The following is a 22,911-nucleotide window of genomic DNA, read 5'->3' as shown; positions in this document are numbered from 1 at the left end:
CACTGATGTTTTGACTGATTGGTTTCGGTGCTAATGACCCAGTGTGAGGTACACATACACAGTCCAAACACTTTTGACAAATAGTTAAAAATACTTTGCGCCGTATAACTCTAGCAATGTACAACACTCCAAATTATTTTGGTAAAAGAAATGTGATTTAATAAATGTAACATGCACGACCGGGGTATCAAATATGCCCAAAATCAATATGCCAACCAATGTTTTCATTTTTTTTTTACCCAACTTCTCAATAGTTTGCATTCACTATATTTTGAGAAATGTTAACATTTTGGTAACACTTTACAATAAGGGTACAAATCGTATACTTCAGTAATGCTTAGTTAGTGCATGACTCATGAGGATTTAATGCATGAAATCCTGTTGCTCACCACTAACACCACCACCATGAATGAGTGGCATTAGTTCACTCTTATAAAAATATAATAATCAGGATTGTTGTTAATTCATACATTAATCGATATGCAATCAAATTAGCTGGATTTCGGACGCCCCTATAGCTCAGTTGGTAGGGCGTGCGCACCATGTATTTGAAACTGTCAGTCCTCTGCAGCGGCTGCTGGTTCAACTCTGGCCTGTGGCCCATTTGCTGCATGTCTTCCCCTCTCTCTACCCCCTTTCCTGTCATATCTTCAGCTGTGCTATCACAATAAAGGCAAAAGCCCAAAAAATAATCTTAAAAAAAAAAAAAAAAATTAGCTGGATTTCAGTTACAGTTAAAGTTCATTTCAGACCCTGGTCTTTGCTCAGCCACTGTTAACAGTACCTATTCTCATAGAAATATACATATACATATACATATACATATATATATATACACACACGTGTATATATATGTATATATATATATACACACACACACACACACATATATGCTTATTTTTTTCAATCCAACTGGTCGTCACATGCAGACATTTATACAATGACCATAAATACACTTGAATAAATAGACATTTATGTATTTTCATTTTATTTCATTTTCATTTAACCTGAAGTGAAATACTCATTGAGATTAAAAATCTCTTTCTATATAGTTGGGCTGGCCAAGACAGGCAGCAATGCATGTAACACTGTTAAGTGAAATCCAGCTAACCTGATGCATATCAGTTAATGTATGAAATAACTGTGAATTCACACTCCTTAACGGACAATCTATTAAGAGCGAACTAATCACATAGTGACTTGATCATTTGTTAGTGGTGAGTAACAGGATTTCACGATACATCCTGCATTAATTATTAAATCATCATGGGTCATACATCAGTGAAGCATTACTTACATATATCATTTCAAAACATTACCAAATTATTCATAACTTGGAACAGGGGAAGTGTACCAAAACAATAACATGTTTTTTTTAAACAAGCCAATACAATAATTTTCTTAAACCTAATATATCTGTGAAAACATGATTTTGGTATTATTTGGCATCAGCTGGGTTCAAACCACCAATCTTGTTACAAATCACTGTGACAATATTTTGACATACTTTGGTAATTCTAATTTTTACATCACATGACCCATAATTCCATCTGACAGCCACATGATTCTCAGCAGTTGATTACTAACATATAGGTCATCACGTAATGGATATTAATGCTGTGTTAATAAAATCCAAGATATGCACATTTAAGCATGGGGGAAAAAAAATCCACGAGGTAAATCACAACAGGGTCCACACAACTCAGTGACTCATTCAAGTTCTCCCTTAATGTCGTATTACAAGTCAGCAGTATGTCTTATACCTTTTTTTTTAGTTGAGTTATTCATGATATGGGAGCGACAGTTACATGGAAAGAGAAAGGAACACACTTTAAAATATACAAGTTATGGAATGGTAGCTCTGCATAGCTTAATCCCTTAATGAATTTACGCATGACAATGTTGTGCGCCTCTGACAGGCACATAAAACATGAACATGTCTTCTGAAAGACTGTCAGTGCATAATAGTACATGAAAAAAAAAACAGCTGAAGCTATGGCTTACCTGCAAGATTATAAAGCTGACAATAAATGTAAGAACAAGTACAGACTCATTATGAGACATGATGTAGAAAATGTAGGGAAATTGGAGAACAAAATACTGCTACAGTCCCTCAAAACTGTCACTGTATGTTCATATGGGGCGGTTCTGTTTCCGTCACTCCCTGAGTTATCACTTCTACCATCAGACTCGAGAGATCATCCTCAAACATGTTTTGATGAAATATCACAGATGTGAAATGGGTTTGCTGCTCAGCTGCGCTACCAAGCCTCCATTTCAGCACCTCTGAAGTGCTGCTTCACTTTGCATGAAGTCATACTGTAGTGCTCATAAAACCATAAATGGTCAGCCACCAAAACTGACTGTTCTTCAATAAAAATCTATGAAAGTGGATCATTTGTGTGAAGAAAAGTTAAATATTTAGCGCAAGGGCAAATAAAATCCTGGGCAGCCAACAGTGGGGGCTTAAAGGGATAGTTGGGTTATTTGATGTTATCGACAGTTAGTGCATTAACTACAGCAGATGCCGGTCAACATGCCGCCACTTTGGAGGAGCAGAGAGGAGCACCAGCAGGGAAGCTAAGCGATGTGCTGCTGTGAACAGGGTCAGAAACTAAAGGTATTTTAGCCACTTGAAAAAGGTCCAAAGAAAAAAAAATCAATCTGAATATTGCGCTCTCCAAACCAACCAAACTCCATGGGTAAAATCAGCAATTTAACCTCGCAGAGCACAGGAGTTGCTGGTCTATCTTTGCCTTGATGTGTTCATTTGTTTGCGTTATTGTGTGACTTTGGTGTTTTAAAACCATAGTTCGGATTGACCAGAGTCACACAATAACACAAACAAGCTAATAGATCATGGCAACAGTAAATCGGCAACGCTGGTGCTCTGTGAGGTTAAATTACTGATTTCGCCCATGGAGTTTGGTTGGTTTAGAGTGCTTATATAAAGTTGATGGCGAGGTAAATCAGTGAAAATATTCTAAATATACTTAAAATAATATCTGTTTTTTCTTTAATGGCTGAAATACCTTTTGTTGCTGACCCTGCCCACAGCGGTACATGACTTATCTCCCTACAACAGTACTTCTGCTGCTTTTTCATATTAAAGGCCAATGCTGACACTGACTATTGATAAGTACCTCATACAGCCCCACATCAAATGATCTGAACAGTCTCTTTAATGTCTACAGAAGTGTACATACTAAAAAATGAAAATATTCTTCCAGTGCAAACTATCCCTTTAAGACAGGTATGGCCTGACGACATGGTGTTTGCAACCATACTAAATCCACACGTATAAAGTACGTTCAAGTCAGTGTACAGGAGGTTACTGGACTGTTTCCACGGAAAATGTTCAGATACTGACAAGTTATGAGAAAATCTCTGAGTGGCACGTCATTGGGTGACTCTCAAAGAGTTAGAGGTTATGGAAGTGTGGTCTGCCGTGGAACACTGGCTACCTACGGCTTGAATCCTGAGGGGTCACAGAGATGGGCCAGGTTGTCAAGGTGTCTTCCTTGCATTTTAATTAAGCATACAGTACCTAATCAAATTACAACCTTTTAAAAAACATGAAATAAGTTCAGTGCAAATTGGTCTTGTTTTTTTGCATCGTCACTCCCAACCGTTGTTCAAATGTAGGTGTGGGAGAGAAATTTAAGCAGGAATCCCAAGCCATTGTAAATCACGTCACTGTCATTTTGGTTCATGGGTTCTTCAACCTTGTGAGACCTATTTAGTTAAACAGAGGATGACGGTAGATGTGAGGAAAGCAGTGAGGAACAGCGTTTTAGGGCAGGCAGACCGCTGTAAGGCTTTAGAGGCACATCCTCTTTCTGAAGAGGGGAAGCAGGTGTCCCTTATTGTCGTCGATCCCGCTCCCTGTTTAGAGCAGCCACACGAAGACTACACAGCTTATGTGGAAAAGGTTACCAATAAATTAAAAAAGTTCTTAAGAAAAAAAAAAAAAAAAAGGAATGCTGCGTCTTAGAATAAGCATTCAAGCAGTTCTCATCATCAAAAAACTGATGGTCCAAGTGTTTTTTCAGTGTGCTGCCATGTCACACTGTAAGAGCAGATTCTATAAAGACCAGTGCATCTCTTCAAAGTCCACAGTCTCGCCCAAGTTTGTGTCTGTCTCCAGGAGGCTCATAATCACTGCCATGGCTGCTTCATCATTGCTAAGACTACTAAGGCCCGGTCCAACCACACTGTCCAAATCCAGCTGGGAATTGTCCCCTGAGGTGAGAAAAGAAATGCAACTTAGTGGAGTTCTAAGAGAAAAAAAAAGACTAAACAAGGTCCTTATAAACATCAGAGTTCCTTCACATTTTCATTCCAAAATTCCATTACTTGCATTTAATTCTATAGACTCTACTTTTTACTTTACTTTTATTATTATTCAGTAGCTTTTATTTTCCATCTTATATTATGCATTCTATACATTCTCTTCTCATTCTTATTTTTTTTTATCTTACCTTTTCTGGTATTATCCAGTAGGTTTTAATCATGTGAAGATGCATCCTACATATTCTATTCTCATGTTATCTTATTTTTATGTGTGGGTTTTATTTTTCCATCTTATTTTACATTAATTATGGCACTATTTTTGTTTTTATGTTCATTTCATGCTTTTTTTATGTGAAGCATTTGGTGCTTGGCTTGTTCTAAAGGGCTTTGGGAACAAAGTAAACTAACCAGTGCTGCCTATATTTGTATTATTTTCCTTACATACTGAAGAAATAATATTAAATTATTGCTCCCCCCATATTTTTGTCTCTTTAATAAATAATTACTCAAATTGATTTGCTAAAAGTTAATTTAATTTTCATTGTGTCTGCGTGGCCTTGTTGTAACCTTGATGGCTGCCTGTTGTTTCCATGGACTGTGGCCATCAAGGTTTGGTTTCCTTATACAGAAAAGACAGCCTGTTTACTTTTTCTGATAATTACATCACTTCATAACTCATAAATGTTCAGACAAGCTTAATATAACAAGTAATTTGGTCGTGGACGTCTTGATCTCGTTCAGACTCTCCTGACGTGTGTATAGGCAGCTCTGTGCAGGAGTGTGAGTTCAGTCACACACCATACGTCTTGACTTGCTTTCTCTTTCTTGCGCTCTCTCACATATTGGTAAACACTTCAGATGGGCTAGCTGCTCCAAACAGCATGAACAACTCGTAAGATCGATTCATTTTTAGTACTTCTGAATTTTCTTTTTTATAAAACAGATATAGTTGAATATTTTTCCATACTTATCCACATCTGGAGGTTGCTGAAATCAAATTCCATACATTTCCATACTGCGTAGGAACCCTGAAATAAGCTTACTAGCAGGATCAGAGAGAGTACCCATGAGTGTTTCTCCTCCTGAGAATGCAGCTCCCTGCGGCTCGTCCTCTGAGCTGGACTTTCCTGGCATCTCCATGTCTGTTGCCTCTCCGTTTGGCACCTAGAAACCAAAAGAGGAGCAAATTACAGACCTAGCAGCAGCATGGCAGGAGTTAAGTCATGAGGAAAAAGAGAGGAAAGAATCAAATCTGTGCAAGCCCTGATTATGCCTTTCAACCACTGAAAGAAATTCACCATAATTTCCCAGCACATACAGCTGTGATTGCATCACATTATGGTTGTCTTAATCCCTCGCCATTACTGTGCAACGTTTTAACAAAAGAGACGGCAGAACATGAAAAACCAGACGCAGCCTGTATAGTCCAAATGACAGTTTGAAACATATTTCTCTTCTCCCATGTACTTCTCTAACATTTCCCATATTCTGTACCATTTTGTTAAAACAAAACAAAGCAAAACAAAAATTATCACAAATAACCAGGATGGTGAAAGACAGTCCTAATGAACAGCTAGGTGGATGAACAGCTGTTCACCTGTGAGGATTTTTTATTGCATGTCAGGTTATGCAAATTACTCCCCTATTACTGCAAAACTAAATGGTCTGACCCAATTTTCTAGCCATCACAATTTGGCCCTTGTCAAACTTGCTCAAATCCTTCCGCTTGCCCATTTTTCCTGCTTCTAACGCATCAACTTTGAGGGCAAAATGTCCACTTGCTGCTTAATATAGTCCACCCACTAACAGGTGCCATAATGAAGAGATAATCAGTGTTATTCATGTCACCTGTCAGTGGTCATAATGTTATGCCTGATCGGTTTAAGCATCTCGTATAACCCAACTTCAAAAATCCAAACTATCCCTTTAATTAAGATGCAGCCATTATCAAAGACATGCAAGTATTAAGACTTACATTGTTGCTGATTTGATTGTGAGTTTGTTGACACTTATCCTGTGGCATACTGAAAGGGCTGACACTACCACTGGAAGGTGAAGAGTTCATCCTGAAAGGAACACAGACAGAGATTGACTTAAAACCGCGAAAAAAAAAAAAGAAAAAAAAAAAATCAAGAACAACTGACAAGTACAGCAACTGCTAGGGATAGGAGGCCCCAAGATACGATATTATCAGGATACTTAAGTCATGATACATTATTTTTGCAATTTAAAACATTTTGTGATATGCTGAGTACTGCCATAACATTTACTGAAATAAATTATTTATTACCCTTTTTCAAACGTCTGTTTTATCTAATAAGATTAAGTTTTCTCTGTATCTAATTTCAGTAGTTTGTGCAGCAAAATGGGGCTGTCAAGCAGACAGTCTGACCAACATCATCATAAAAACCTATCAGCCCCCCTGTCTGTGACCTCTGCTGACTTCACCGGGAGAAAAAACAGCACTGGACTGAAAAAGCAATTGATTTAGCCAAGTACCAAAAAGTTTAATTTACACTTTTTTAAATTAATAATTTGAATAAGAGATTGATACACCTGTGTAGCAATATAGTATTACCACACAAAATATTTTAATACCATGCTGTATTGATTTTCTCCCTGACCCCAGCTAGCAACTGTAGCTTTAAAAAGACTGCTGTACTGATGCTCGGGGACAAAATTGAAAAAATGTTGTGGTGCCACACCTGTTGAAATCCAGCAGCTCATTGGCGATCTGGGTCCCTATGCTTCCAGCGTAAATCATTGCTCCGGGTGTGGTGGAGATGCCTGGTATAATTGGAAGGGACTTCTTGCCATCTTCTAACAGAAAATAAATATTACAAGGTTAAAGAACAGACAACATGTACTTTTAAGTATCACATGCATCAGAGACACCAATGAACAGGGTTCAAAATTATTGTTTTGTCCACCAGCCAAATGGCTAATTTTACTAGCCACTCAATAGATTACCATTGTTTTTTGGCATCTGAGCGAAACAAATCTACCAGCCACTTTAATCAGTATTTGGCTAATTCTAATTTTGGAACCTGCCAATGAGGTAATATAGTTATAATCAATAGAAACTTTTTAGAATTTAAACTGACCTTCTGAAGTCTTGGAATTGTTCGACTGTTCAGACTTGTTTCCCAAACGAGTAGTTCGACTGTGGTCGTGCCTTGTCATGGGATGAGAAAACAGGTGAAACTGATTAATATACTGTGTATCTACCTCAGATACAAATATATTTGGGTTTTACACAAAGAGACTAAAACATACTCACGATATAACCGTGTTAGTTGACACTATGTATTCTACTTCTTTGGTCCATGGATTTACAAAACTAAACCACTGACTTTGCAGAGTGACAAAAGAGCCGTGTTTTGTTTTGAACTTGTAGCAGTTTGTCTCTATTTTCTCTTTACTCCGCAGCACTGTGGAAGAAAAACAGGGACAGGATGAGTTTAATGACTTAACACTGGAAAATTAAGCACCAGTATCAAAAGAACCGGCAGACATAACATATGGGGAAGCCAATACATGTAAGTGACTGACATGAATAAAATAAAGATGGACAGAAACATTATGTTTGCTTCAACACTGCATCTGCATTGTAAATTAAAATCAGATTTTAATAGACCTACATAACTGAAGAACGTGGATATCATCTCAGCAAACAAAAAAAGAAAAAACAAAAGATCCAAGATGATTAGAAGAACGTATAAAGTCACTGAAAATGGAATTTACCTTTTCGATGTCTGTCAGCTAACTGTGGTAAGTCATCTTGATGGAAGTACTCATAGCATGATGTCCCAAGTAATTCTTGAGGAAGGTAACCAAGAATGGTTGTAGCTCTGCCACAGAAAAGCAAAAAGAATTTTAAACACCATTTACTGTATTATTTAGGGTTAGTGTCAAAGATGTTATCAATGTCAATGGAAGATACGTAAAATGTCTCAGGGATTTAGACATTATGTTAACAAAGCTGTATACCAACACAATACAACACTCTACTGCCCACTTGTTGAAACTCAATTCTACCTTTGATCGACAAAGGTAAATTTGCCATCCATGGCATAGCGTGTGATGAACTCTGTGGGTTTAACTCGGACTTCTCCATTAACCTGGGGAGATGAGTGGGAGTGGACGCGTCCCACTGCCACCAGGCAGCTGAAGTGGGAGCTATCCTGCTTGTCTCCCTCGCCCTCCCCCTCCGCTCCCAGCTGACTGGTAGGCCAGCTGCGCATGTAGCCTGTACAGTGGACTGTGCAGTACTTCTGCGACTCTGTAGGCACAAGCACAAAGAACTATAATTAAATTACTGTATTCACTCACACCAGCGGTTTTAAAAGTCAGACAGTGTCTATATAGTATAGTGAAACCCAACTTGCTAATGAAACTTATATTTTTAGAGTCAAAAATCAATATAATAGGCTTCAAATGAGTAGTCAGCTGTTTGGCACTTATGGAAATCTCTGCTGACATTTTGAAAACGTTTTCACCAGTACTTCTCATGAATGGAAGCAGGCCTGATAAATATTATATTGACCCTGAAAGCACAAAAGAGATGCGCTGAATAACCCACTGGATAATTTATCTACCTTTCTTTTTGGAGGTGGTGGCTTGGAACTCCTTCTCCTCCACTTTGACAGAAATTTTATTGTACTTCATGCGGCAGAAAAACGAGCGCCGTGCGCCCGAACACAGTCGTGCTGCACCGACTGGCAGGTCGGCCTGGACCTGCAGACCGGCTGACAGGAGACATGACAGAAGTGTTAAAGGTGCCCTGACACACACACAAACTCACACCGACAGAAATAATTGCTTTACTTTTAGCATCTATTAGCCGTTCACGAGGGTATAATTCAGAAGCGGACAGCTGCTCCTTCACTTTTCCCATGTCCTTTGGGTGTATGTAATCAAACAAGCTCTGTCCAATCAGCTCTGCCTGTAGGAAGAACAAACAGGTTATCAAACTGACCTGACGCTGATAAAAACAAATGTAAAAAGCATTCTGCATCTAAGGCAATTCCTGCTGACAAATAAAGTGAACAAAGTGCATTGACTGTGGACTGTTGACCCCGGAGAACACCAGATATGGAGCGGAGCAGAGATGGAGGAGTTTCAGATTTAGGTATGAATGAGGCAGAAGAAGCAACAGCTCATCTCTCAAAGCTTTCTTTAAGAACAGCTTGTGAAGGTTTATTCCAGTAATAAAAGATGATATATTTATGTTACGCTGTGCTCCATCCCCCAATGAAAAACTTATAATACAATACATTTCATTTTAATGATTCATATACTTAATTTACATGAATTAACATTAAGTAAAGACATACCAATGTGTTTTTTTTAATATCATGAGGCAAATATAACCATCAGTTTTGTATTTCTGAAGTGCACTTCTGTGAAATCTGTGCACAAGATGCCAAATGTGTCACTGTCACTGGCTCCAAGACAACACAACCCATCTGGTGTATCCGGGGTTTCACATGGGCAAAGATGCTGCAGATAAAGTAACAAATGTAAAAATCGTTACCCGACTATAATTTAATATCTTCGTGACGGACTCTGAGACAAAAACTATTTTCCCACGATCACAGCCCACTACAAACAGGAACCCATCTGCTGCCTGCATGACAAAGAAACATGGGGGAGAATAGGGGGATCCAATATGGTGACTTTGTCAAGACAAAATTAAGAGGCCATTTACATATTTTATTGTATTTAATAAAGTTTTAAAATTAAATAGAAGCATTTTAAGTACCATGAAAATTCAGAGAACAGCTTACACAATGACTGAAATTTAACACGTTAACAATTCTGATCTATCTCTCCAAATAAATAGTTTTTTGTATACAATTTCAGATAAACAGAACCCACAGTAAAGCAGAGGCATTGTCGTGAGCTTCAGTTTATAGCCTGATCTGTGGCTTGTGAATAAAAATACATCTTCAATGATAGACAGATTATGAGCTTAGGTTTGTAATACGATTAATTAGCAGTTAACTGAAGTAATTATCTTAGAACTAAAACAGTATTCCATTGCTGTGTCAGCTTCTCAGACTGTGGGCACATAAACAGTCAGTTGTCTTTGTCAATGGTAGGTTTACCTTGAGGACAAGGTGTTTGAGTTCTTCATCAGGGAGGAATGACGGTTTGTAGTTGGCTTCAGAAAAAGAACTTCCTGAACCTGAAAACACAGACAAAAATCTTATATAGCCAATCCAATGTGAGATCACTACATCACATGTAGACGTTCAGCTTATAGGATAATTTCCGATTTTTAGGTCATCAACTCTACTCGTAATAAGACTGTACTTACTAAAGGCCCTTTCACACACGCACTACAACTCTGCACTTATCTGAACTGCACCCTGAGGAGCTGTAAGAGTGAACGCAAATGTCCGCATCAGTTGCACTGAATTAACCCTAATCCAGAGTCTTGGCGGGCCACATGTGCCAATAGAGCAGGTCGTTGTCCAGAATGAGTGTGTGGGTAAGTTTGTGCTCTTTTCTGCTTAGCTGGATATTGCTTTCCACTCTTTCGCTGGTTGTTACATTTTTATGGGCATATTAGCCTACATGAGTCAAATTTTTACCTCATGCCTTTCTTCATCATCTGTGATGTGACAACATCGGGTTTCCACGCAGTCAGATAAAGCTAAAGTGTGTGCCCTGCTCATAGTTCAGTTATAAATATCTCAGTGCAACACAATGCATCGCTCTTGCTGGGTAGACAGACTGGAATCACACTGCCCTCTATTTCTATCACAGTTAGTTAATTTTGAGACTCATTTTGTATCAATTTCAGTGCAATAACAGTCATCATTACAGATGAGCCCTCCTCTTCCTGCAGGCACCAACGTGTGTGAACACGTGACATCTAACACAGATAATCTCCTGTTGTGTGCTACATGGGTGAAAGGGCATATTTGGATGATGTCTTGACGTGAGTTCATATTTGAAAACTGTACCTGGCCTAAGTTGACTGTTGAGAAAAAAAGGCTAAAAACAAGTCAGACAAGAAACGTGGAGTCATGAGATCATCAGACCGGTTTGCACAAACCCTCAGACTAGCCAGTATACATAAAAGAAAATATTGAAGGCAACTTGGTAAATTATTATCAGTCACTGGATACAGACATAATTCAACTTAAATCTGACACACCTGACACAGTTTTCCTATTATGCAAGAGATTGTTCTGAAAATAACATTACATTACATTTATTTATCTGATGCTTTAATCCAGAGATAACAAATAATAATAATATTTAATTTTGGCTCCAAATAAAGTGGTTTAGATAGTCTGACTAAACTGTGACTGTAACCAAATACCAGGCAAATACTGTATGCAATGCTGAACTGTACATGGCTGTCATAACCAAAATAACTGTAGACAAAACCAACCCAAGTTGCAATAAACTGGAATTATCCCTTAATTAACTGAATACATGATGACAAAGTCAAGGCCATTGATTTTTATGGTACCTTTGAGAGATTTGAGGTGCTGCACAGCCATTCTGAGCACAGTGAGTTTGTCCAGCTTTCGGGACATGGGGTTACAAGTAGGGATCATAGCTGATAGTTTGTCAATGAGATTGTTCATTTTGTCCCGTCTCCTCTTCTCAATTTGGCTGTGTGGTTCCCTGCAGAGACATTAAACAATAAATAATTTAGGAGATTCAGAGGAGTTTTCTCAATGGACGATTTAAGGTTGATGGTAAAATTACAAGAATGTGGAAATGTTATAAATATATAACCTACCTGAAGCATTTAATTTTGACATGCTGGTCGTCTCCATCTGACCTATAGAGCAGAAAAACACACATTTGAAATGTATTTGTACACACACATGCTCAATTACACAAAATCAAACAAGTCATCTCTGAAAGTCTTTAATCAGCACACAGTACCCGTTTTGGTCGTCTTCCATATCTGCATCAGGGGTGGAAGCAGTTTTTCTATCCCTGGGAAGAGAATTCACAATTATCAGTAACAATTAGCAATAATGTAGGTCACTGGATTAATGAGATTAAAGCAATCACAAAAACCCACTGGTTGTCCATGCTGCCCTTGCGTTTTCTGGGCATCTCCATGTTCAAGGACATGCCAGCAGCTGAAGACGGGGTCATCAGGCCGGTCAAAGACATAGAACTGCATTGGTTTTCTTCAACCAGCACATCTTCTGAAACACACAAGATAAAATGAATTGTAACTGGTCATACATCGAGGTTGTCTTTTGTATATTTTTCCTATCTGATACTCCTCTAAGCATGTTTGTCATGTATAAAGTTTGTCCAGTTGTTAAAAATCTGAAGAATGTGATATATCTTGGGTATTTTCTGTGAGCAGCCAAAACAACCACAAGTATCCAATTTACAATATTACATATGGAAAAGCAGATCATATAATTTACACTTACATTTACATTAAACATATAATAATAGGTTTGTTAAAGGTAGAATAAAGTTTGCCCCTCCACCCTGGTTCAACCATCAGGAGAGGCAGAGAGTGAATGAAGTGACGGACCGGCATTAGTTAGAACTGAAGGGCAGCGAGGTTGGTTGACCACTACAGAAAACATAGTCGTCACTTGGATTTCACCTCTTCACTCTGTATCTGACTTGTTACTGATATCTAGCATTAACTAAAAGCATTTAAGGACTGTAAAATGAGATCAGTATACTCCCTGTCTCTCTAAAAAACTGTTGCATTAACCACATTAACTATGTGTTCATAGTAATACAGGGAAAGCTAGCTGAGTTAGCCAGTTAGCTTATAACTTGGTGAAGCTAACACTGAACCAAGTTTTTACCAACATTATAGAAGTTCAACAAATATACTTGACATCAATAAGGCAATGGAACATCATGACAGTCAAGTTTTTGTGCTACATGAACCTGACAGCACATCGTCACTGACTTCTGCACCACAACTAAGGAAACATAGCTGAGAATGAACATAAAGGTGTAAGTGGAAAAAAACCCCCATCTGACTGTGAAGAACTAAAAACAGACAATGGTAGGGGAAACACTGTTACCAGTGAAATCACCTGCTGTCATTTGAGTTGCAACAGAAACTTCTATACGTTTTGCTCTTCCTTAGCTTGTGAATGAAGAACCCTGAACTAATTGATTAATCAGCTAATCCTTTCAGCCTTACATCCAACCCCAGCTAGAAACAATCCATCACTGCTAGACAGCCTTCTAAAACAGACCTGCATGCTAGAATATTATTGCCTGCCCATGGGGTATCTTTATTGTGTTATGCCATTTGTTAATGGAGATTATCAAATCCCAAGCTGCTGTGTTGGAGCTCTTCAGAAACACCGCTTCACTCTCTGCAGCCTGTTGTCTATTCTAGCAAGATCTGGGGCTGCCATGACTGACTTAGTCATGGCCTCAAAGTATGTGAGTATACGTGTGGGAGTGAAACTCGAGAGTACAGCACGAGACAGAACAAATGCAGCCTATATCCATGGCACCTATTTTTAACTCTGCTCCACAGACCTTGTGACCCAAATAGCCATTAACAGATCAGCAACAACCTGATTCTTAATCCCAGTCCCACTGTCAAGATGTGTTGGATTATAGGGTTACAGTGAAGGCAACTAGATGACTCGACATCAGGCCATACAGACATTTCTCTGCCAGCTCCCTGAATCCCTCTCTCCTCCTGCTCACGTGTTTGTTAACTCGCTCATTCACTCAATCCATGAATGGGCATCTGCTGCACCTAAATAACCCAAAGAACTGTATGGCATGCTCAACTCATATTGTCACACAATAATAACGTCGCGAGAAAAAGGCAGAGAAGTTTATCATGTTTAAATTAGATTTAAATGTTCAAGTATTTCAAGAATCATTCTGTTTTACACTGCAGTCCTCTCATCATTACTCAAAAAATCAAAAACAGGTAACGAGATGTGGAAACAAACTGGAATAAAGACAACTTTTTCACAATACAAAAAACACCACCAGATCATTCATTTCATTTATGTAACAATGGTAGGGAGATTATTCAGTCCATTGTTTACACCCTACATAAATTATAAAAATAAAACAGCCAGATTCAATGGCACTAAAGTATTGCATCCACTTAACCCAGCATGGCTGAAATCTGTTTACTTTCAGCTTCACAGAAATGGTCCATTTCTCATTACATTAATATCCTTCGTAATTTCAATTAAGTCTGGTAATAAAGGCGTTTCAGGCCATAATCATTTTCTTGTTATAGCTGTCTTACTTGCAGCCAAATTTGTTTTATTTATGTTTTTATTTTTCTGTTTTATTTGTTTATTTGATAGGGTTGATGCACAGCTTCTTAGCTGTACCAGAGTTAGCTATAAGCTAACTGTCATTTGAAGTCCATGGGTAACAGCAAACAGCATCTCTGCTAAGAAGGAAACCGAACACGGCATAGTACATGACACCTAAACTGAATCTTAGTAAGTACACTATTTTTTTACACTTTATAACCTTATGTATGCCCAGCCAAATAGAATAAATTAGATCACAGTCCCAAAATGTATGGTAACGACTGGCTTTCACATAACTACATTGTCTCCAGCAAGTTGAGTTGTCTGAAAAATGTTTTTTTCCTGAGCTGGTGTGATTTTAAAAAAGTGTACCACATTCTTCCTGCACAATTCTCAAATAATGCCTTCATCAATTTTAGTCTCTATCTTTGGAAAAACTGCCACCAAAAGTAGCCCACAGAGGTATTTATATTTATACAACGGTTAACTGTGCAGTCAAACTAGGTCATGAGCTAACTTCTGCATTACTTCCCATTCATAAAGTTAATCATACACACACACCTGGGATCTGCCCAATAAGTCCACAAGGTTGCCAACACAACAGCTTCATTTGATAACAGTTAAGTCCTCATCAAATATTTATGCCATTTTATTATGCTGCTTTTATGAATACTTGATTCTGATTGGTCAATTACGGTAATTCTATGGGCTATTATTTCCTAAAAGCAGAGTGCTGCTATTACAGACTGCTGCTATACACAAACTTCTGATTATGGAAGCAATAAAATCATTTTTAAATCAATATGTCAAATTTTATTTTTTTTGGTTGGTAGCAATGTAGCTGGGATACTATAGCAGGAATAATGTGGGTCATTAATCTAATCAAATAATCTCTGTCAGGGTGATACGGGACATAACAAATAGTTAAATATAAGCTAATTCATACCAGTTAGTGTTTTGTGAGAGAGAAAAACAAGTTCTACAGGAAAACACTCTGAATATGGACAAGAAGGAGTAATGACTTGAATATTTTGCTCAGATATATTAATTTGAACAATTCTCCATCTGTATCTATAGCAGCTTGTCTTTTGCAAGGCTGTGGGGGATGGAGCTGATCCCAGCTGATACACCCTGGACAGGTTTAGAGACAAACAACCATTCATGCTAACTTTCATACCTGCAGGCAATTAAGTCACTAATTAACCTAATAACCTGCATGTCTTTAGACTGGGGGAGGAAGCCAGAGCACCTGCCTCAGAAAGCTGGTAGGTTTGAACGTCCCTGCTCTAAGGCAACAGTGCTGACCACTGCACCCCAGTGCCATCTATTTCAATGATATAGGATTATTTGTGGTCATAACTAATCATATCAGGGTAGAAAATAAGCTCCTTTGGAGATTACTGGTTCCATATGGTGAAACATCCACTGGGGCATCCTTCTGGACTGGGCATTTCAATGAATGTGCCCTACAAATCCTGCAATTCTCTAATTCACAGATACTTTCAAAAAGAGGTGGACGTTTAATTAGTTTAATCTTCAAGCTTTCAACTTCAAGCACCATTACTTTATTTGACCATAACCCAGATTTAGTTGTAATCAGTAACTCTAACCAGAATTGTACATTTAGTACACTGTACATACAACTGCACTTTGACTGTTTTGACATTTGACTAAAACACATAGTGCATAGCAACAAACATTTTGCTCTGTATCTCAGCAGTCTCCATTTTCTTAAAACTACAAATTGAAATATCATGAAAATTAAGTTGAAAGTGTGTTATTTTACAAAATTGCTACATTTGACATTTGACTTGAGCACAGTTGTTGATTTGATTGTCTCCTCTATTGATCTATTAGCTGATCACAGAAAGATACCAATACAACCGGACTAGTGCATATGTCTAAAAGGTGACCATTTGAGCAATAACCATTAACTAAGGTTAATAATCCTGTTCAAGGACCTACAATTTATGTTCAATTCTGTTCAATTCTCAAAATTCATTTCACTTTGTGCTGTGTTTAAACACCAACTGCTTAACAGCAGTGTTGTTCTGTATCTTCACAGTTCTGAGTGCATAAAAAGCAAAAAACTTTTCACTCATATTTTAAGCATAGTGGTGTAGTCTTTATACTATGACAGTTTTCCTAACTGTTCACACCCTTTTTCCTTGGAGCCCCCCCAGCTGTACCAAAGAACACCTGAGTGCCGGCAGCCTGCACACGCCCACGTACTCCAAAACAATGAGTGATTCATTCCAACGGTTAATTGTCAAAAATTAAACAGCAGTTATGATTTGTATCTGTTCTTAGTTCATCAATATTTGGCAAATGTCTCTTGTCACATTTTGTCTTTTAACACCCTAACAGAGAAAGCTTATACACATTCATCCTTACCAAAAGATTAATAATAAGTTATCATCACAGAGCTTGAAAGGTCACAGAACTGTGGTCTGCTATTTTTTCTGCTACTATTTTTTTAGGGAGGACAAAAATAATGTTATGTTTTGTTTACATTATATACATGCATTTGTTTTGTATAACTGTGATTTTAGTTCATGTGCAAATTCATGCAATCCAATGCAAACAAATACACAGCCCTTTGAACTACTTTTTTTTTTAGTTCCTACAGACTAATCTCTGAAACACTGCAACTTTCACCAAACCTAAATGGTAAAATAGCACTACAGGCCAGAGAAAAAAAATATGTATCTTTGATTTTTACAGTGAACTGTCCCTTTAATGCTATAGCGTTACAGTGAGCGACCCTATGGCTGGTTATCTAGTTAGGCCTAAACAGCACCAAGCATTAATACCAGTTTAACACATCGTGACACCAGTTCAGTCAGAGAGCATAGACCATGAAAGTGTAAAAAATAAACAAAGGGCTAGATTACTATGGGCTGTAAAACCGCCTCTAACAGTTAATGTGACACCGGTGTCCTAGTAAACAGGCCCTGCTGCCATTGCTAAGCTAGCATTTGCGTGCTTCAGTTGTGTAGATTTACATTAACAATAATACAAATACAATATAAATGTAAATAACGCTACAGCTGATGGCAAGCCTAAATATAAGGTTAGTCGCACTGTATGCAATGACAAACAGCGTCGTGCAGTGTTAACGTTACATAAATGGCGTAGAGGGGAGTGAGTTTGCTCTACTGATCTACTGACCTAGTTTCTGAATAGCGCAAAGTTACGGTCAGCCGGTGACAAAAACACTCCGCTGCTGCGCTTCTTTTTCCGGTAAACCTTTCAATGCCACACATACGTCGAGTCACCCACATAATGAACGTTCAAACTGATCGATAGATTTAACAGTCGTTCAATTACCTGCCGGTTCGCCTCCCGCTCTGTCACCGCCGCCAGCCGCTGCATTCCTGGCCGACATGGCTGGAGCCCGAGCCGGAGCGATGGGGCCCAGGACTCCAATGCATGGAGGAGGCGGTCCACTGCTCCGGGATGTTGCTGTGTTAATAAGACGGGTTGTGGGGGAGCCAAGACGACGGCACAATGTGGTACAATGGCCTTATTTTTTCTGTATGAAGAGAAGAACCGGGGACAGGGCGCAGTAACGTGCACCGAGGTAGCTGTTTGCGGTGCTATCGGTACAGAAGTGCGGGGAAACGCGGAAGACAATACACAGTCTCCTCCTACCGGTGCACCGGAGTCACCGCTGCTGCTTCACCGCTGCGGTCGTGGTGTAGATGGGAACCCTAGATTTGACAAATTCCTGCGAGACTTATATGCGTTATTTCCACATTGTGCATGTTATAAAGAATAGTTGTTTATAATGTGACAGTGCTGTGTATATGAACTACTTAGGGACAAAGAGACACTTGGTTAGAGCTGGGGAGTTCATGTTCGGGTAAAAATAATCCTTCTCGCGAGATATTTCCCGGTCTGGGGTTCCCATCTGGACACGACCATCCTGTGCTCCCTTCGTGTCTGTCGGAAAACCTTAAGTCTAAATGGTGGTTAACTAAAACTAAATTAAAGATTAAAACTAGGTGTGAAAAAGCAAACAAACATCTTAATCAACTGAAATAAAACAAAAAACACACTTTATAATAGAAAGAAACCTAACTGTGATTATTGTGATGTATTCTTACAAAACTAACTAACTAATAATAATAATAATAATAATAATAATAATAATAATAATAATAATAATATTTTTTTTAACAGAACATAATGCATTTTCTTATAGGGAGTATTTTATGTAATTTTCACATTACTTTGTTATTATCAATAAAATAAATCAGACAAAGTTTACTGTTTCATTGCCCTGGATCTTTGAAAATAATATATGCATATCTAGGATTTTCAGGAAAAACTCAGTATTTTGTTTTTTTAAATTAATTTTCAAGGAAATTTGAAAAACATCTCTCAAAGCAAAACACTTTACGACCAAAGCTAAAGGGACAGTTTACTCCAAAATCAAAATTACACATTTTTCCTCTGGCCTGCAGTAGTATTTATCAATCCAGATCATTTGGTGTGAGTTGCACTTATCTGCCATACAGATATCTGCCTCCTCAAGAATATAATGACAGTAGATGGCACTCAGCTTGTGGTGCTCAAAATGCCAAAAGATACGTTTAATAAACTGACTGTAAAGTTGCATTAAAAAAATGAGGCAGTAACTAGAATCATGCTAGTGTGCAAAGATAATCATACTGTAGAAGATAAAAGAATAATGAAAACCGAGAGAAAGACGGGACAAAAGGCTTCAATTTTGTAGATGCAGTATCTGTATTTGTAGCACACTGTAATGCACATGCAGTATAACATGTAGTAGTAGAGTAAACACAGGTGTTACCAGTGAAAGTAAGGTCCTATTAGTGCAGCAGAGCCTTCCCAGTGAGCCAGCATTACAACATGGTTATTTTATTTTTAAATTTAATTGTAATATTTTGTTTAGATGCATTTATTTAAACATTTACTACTTAGCTGGAGTGATATGTAATGATATTTGCTGAAAGTTCCCTTTGCATGGCTCCACCTTGTGGAAGAATGGAGAAATTACATTAAAACTGAAACAAACTACAGGCATGAACGGTATGAAAAAATGTAACTGATCTACAGATTTGTCTGTGAACTGTATTTGCAGTTCAATACATTTATTTTACAAGTATAGATTAAATTGCTAGAAACTGCAGAGCATTATTTATCTGCTAAATTGAAAATTCTGCTACCTGACACCTCATCTTTGCTCACAATGACTGCAGCTTTCATCAGTGTCCCAGACCAGCCTGCCTGTCACACGTCTCATGCTTTGTACAGGATTTTAGCAGTACTGATGAAATACATTGTTTTTTGTGATTAAAAAGTGTCTTCAATTTAAAGTATTGTTACATACCCTTGCCAGAGAAAGACAGTAACACAACAACCAAGAATTTGATGAGTCAGAATAGAAGTGGCAAACTTAAAGGGGTTTATTTACATCATGTTTTTAGTATTTACTTAGACAAGGTTTCCCAAAAATGTGGGGGAGCTGGGACAGGAGGGTGGTGCCAAACAAAAGAAAGAAATACAACAAAACTAGGCCTAGCTCTTCCAAAAACAAACAAAACAAAAGTCCTAACTATCTAGTCTAATAAAATGGCTTCCTCAAAACAACAAGGGTGGCACCAACCATTAAACCTAGTGTTCTCTAACAAGCAAGAACTACGTGTAAAAATGTACAGGGGTACCCCAACTCACCTAATGTCAACAGACTCCCACCACATACCTTGTTACAATCACACAGACTAATCTCCTCACAAAGGCCACAGGCCACAGGCAGCAGGCAGCAGGCAGCAGGCAGCAGCAGGCAGGCTCAGTGCAGCAGAGAAGGAAGAGACCTGAGCTTCTCAGGCTGGTCCTCCTTATTGCCTGCTCGAACTCCTGATTGGACAGCTCCAAGTTTAGGGGACCAATGGGGAGCCTGTCCACGACTTCACAGGTGATCCCTCATGAAGCCTTAATCACCTGGAGACAAAGGAGAGAAGGGGGGGGGGGGGGGGGGGGGGGGGGGGCAGACAGGAGGGGTAAACCAGACTGGCACGTAACAAGTATATAGTTATTCTTCAGTTATTGATGTATTAAAATTATTACAGTAATGCTTTTTAGAGTAATTGAATTAGTGTTGTGATAAATACAGCATGTTGACTATTACTTTAATAACAGTTACAGTACAGTGATTATCACTGTAATAGGAATTGCAGCACTATGATTACTATTGTAATAATGGTTACATTAATGTGCTACTGAGAGTAGATTTGCAGTAATCATGCTGTGAAATGTATTTACAGCAATTTATTAGCTAATTGCTGCTGGTAAGTTACTGTACATTTGACATCATTCAGCATTGTGTATTGTATTTAAAAAAAAAAAAGTAGTTAAACACACTAGGTGGGTAAACATTTTCAACACTGATAATGAGAACTCGTGACATAGAAATATCAATACCGAACCACATGACCTGTCACTGACATAATGGATAACACAGGAAATCGAGTTCAGCACAGTTCAGCCTTTCAACCAGTTTCATAAATCGACAACTATCTATGACTATTACTATGGCCTGACAATTATTAGTCAGTTTATCAATTACACTTATTTAAAACAAGAGAAAACACAGTCTAATCCAACAGTTGTGCAGTAAATCCTACTTTAATGAGGGTTGATTGTGAGATCACGCGTCACTTCCTCATTCCAGACACTAGATGGTAGACATGACTTACTTTTTTTGGTGTGTGTTTGTCTAAAATGACATTGGCTTCATATTCAGATATTATATTTAGGAATAATTTTGTATCCCAAACTGTGTGCTAAATTCACCAAATGCATTCTGGTGGTTTAGTTTAATGTTTAAAATTCCTGGGATGCAGAGTCAAACAGAAGCAAGAAGACTGTTGAGTTGAGAGAAAGTGTTCATTTATTTATGTTTTAGCTTCTGTTTGCTGTTGTAATGTATGTGTGTGTGCCTTTGTACCACACTACCACGTGATTTTATTTATCCTTCATTTAACCAGGTATGTCCCATTGAGATACAATATCTCCTCTGCCAGGTGGTCCTGGTCAAGATGGGTGCAAGAAATTAAATAATGGGTTTCAAAAGTACGGACAACAGACAACAATCAGATACACAACAAAAAACATATCAAAATACAAGAAACAGATACAACACAAACATAAATCAGGGGTTAAAAAGAATCATGGCAAATAATGACATTTATTAGAGCCAATGACATTGTTCTATCAAAACTGATTTTAAAGTGCTTTTGATTATGTTAAAACAGGGTAAAGATTGCCATTGTCATTCATTGGCTTAAATTAAAAACATATCAAACATTAAGTTTTGAGGGTTGAATTTGATAATCTTGTTCATATAAAAAAATTACACATATATATTAATAACTAACAGCAAGTTGTGAAGGCTTATACTGCTATTTAAATGTCACATAGGCCTACATTTAACGTTAATCTAATTTTTGCAGTAGTGTTTCATTCCATACAGCACTGGCTCCAGTCTGTCTTGACTCTCACAAGGGGTCGCCAAAACTTCACAGGGAGTAGTGACGTGCAACCTTCACAAGCTGTATTCACAGGCCTTCGTTCTCTGCTGAACAACCTCGTCCTGCGATAGAAAAGTACACAGTTAAAACAACCACAGAGCTAATAGAAGAACGGCCAAGCATCAGGGAGAAGAAAAAATTGGATTTGTTAAAGAAAGAAGTCTACTGAGTTTGTATGATTGTTAAAAATAATATATAATAAAAAAAAGATTGAAAATTGTACAAAAAGTTACTAAAAATATCTGCAACATTCACGGGGCATAATCTGCTTAAAATTCATCCAAATCTTTTGCTTTACACAAACTTCCTGCAATTCTTTTGCGTTCACTGTTCAGGTTAATTGTGCAGTTGTCGCTTGTTCTGTACTGTTGCTGTTATGCGTTGAATATAATATGACATATTCATAAAATATGCCACTTTGTCAGGGATCACTAGTGATAGAAAAGGAAAAAGGTTGGGAACTAGTGCCATACAGTACCCACAAAAACAGAAGGCACTTCCATTCATGTTTCCTGTAATGGAGCTGTGATATTTCTGGTATAAAGAACCTTATTTATTCAAAGAGTGTCCACTGGGGACTGAGCTCAGTTTATTTATGGAGTGCATGAACAGCTGGAGTACCAGCACCGGCCCATCGCTAAAACAGGCTCTTTTAGGGCTCAGGCTCACACCATCCGGTCTGCTGTTTAAATTTTTAATCAAATCTCCCTGAAATGCTGCATATTTGATCATCTGCAAAGAGGGGAACTCACTCTGCAAAATGACGAGATTCCCCCAGCTAGCAAAATTTGAGGAAGGTG

The 22,911-nt window shown here is 38.1% G+C and overlaps 1 protein-coding gene across 5 annotated transcripts; it reads right to left on the bottom strand.

Moving 5' to 3' along the window:
- Nucleotides 1-3,508: 3,508 nt before the first annotated feature.
- On the bottom strand, nt 3,509-18,237 carry bmal2 (basic helix-loop-helix ARNT like 2). Of its 5 annotated transcripts, none has more exons than XM_084733533.1 (17): nt 17,883-18,237; nt 12,350-12,479; nt 12,208-12,261; nt 12,059-12,100; nt 11,783-11,940; nt 10,404-10,483; nt 9,830-9,922; nt 9,121-9,238; nt 8,892-9,041; nt 8,332-8,575; nt 8,038-8,144; nt 7,574-7,724; nt 7,398-7,468; nt 6,999-7,110; nt 6,269-6,359; nt 5,337-5,457; nt 3,509-4,242 (listed from the first exon to the last, which is right to left on the bottom strand). In XM_084733533.1, the coding sequence occupies exons 1-17, from the start codon at nt 17,938-17,940 to the stop codon at nt 4,085-4,087; spliced, it is 1,938 nt and encodes a 645-aa protein (XP_084589659.1). In that variant the 5' UTR covers nt 17,941-18,237; the 3' UTR covers nt 3,509-4,084. The 5 variants fall into 5 exon arrangements, with proteins under 5 accessions (XP_084589659.1, XP_084589658.1, XP_084589657.1 ...); XM_084733532.1 differs by having other exon boundaries at nt 6,999-7,113; nt 12,350-12,476; nt 17,883-18,231; XM_084733531.1 differs by having other exon boundaries at nt 6,999-7,113; nt 17,883-18,230.
- Nucleotides 18,238-22,911: the final 4,674 nt, after the last annotated feature.

The sequence above is a fragment of the Lutjanus erythropterus genome, chromosome 13 (genome assembly GCF_056507025.1).
Source record: "Lutjanus erythropterus isolate fLutEry1 chromosome 13, fLutEry1.hap2, whole genome shotgun sequence".
NCBI lineage: Eukaryota > Metazoa > Chordata > Actinopteri > Lutjaniformes > Lutjanidae > Lutjanus > Lutjanus erythropterus.
Note: the sequence above shows the minus strand (reverse complement) of the source record. Positions and strands in the feature narration are given on the sequence as shown.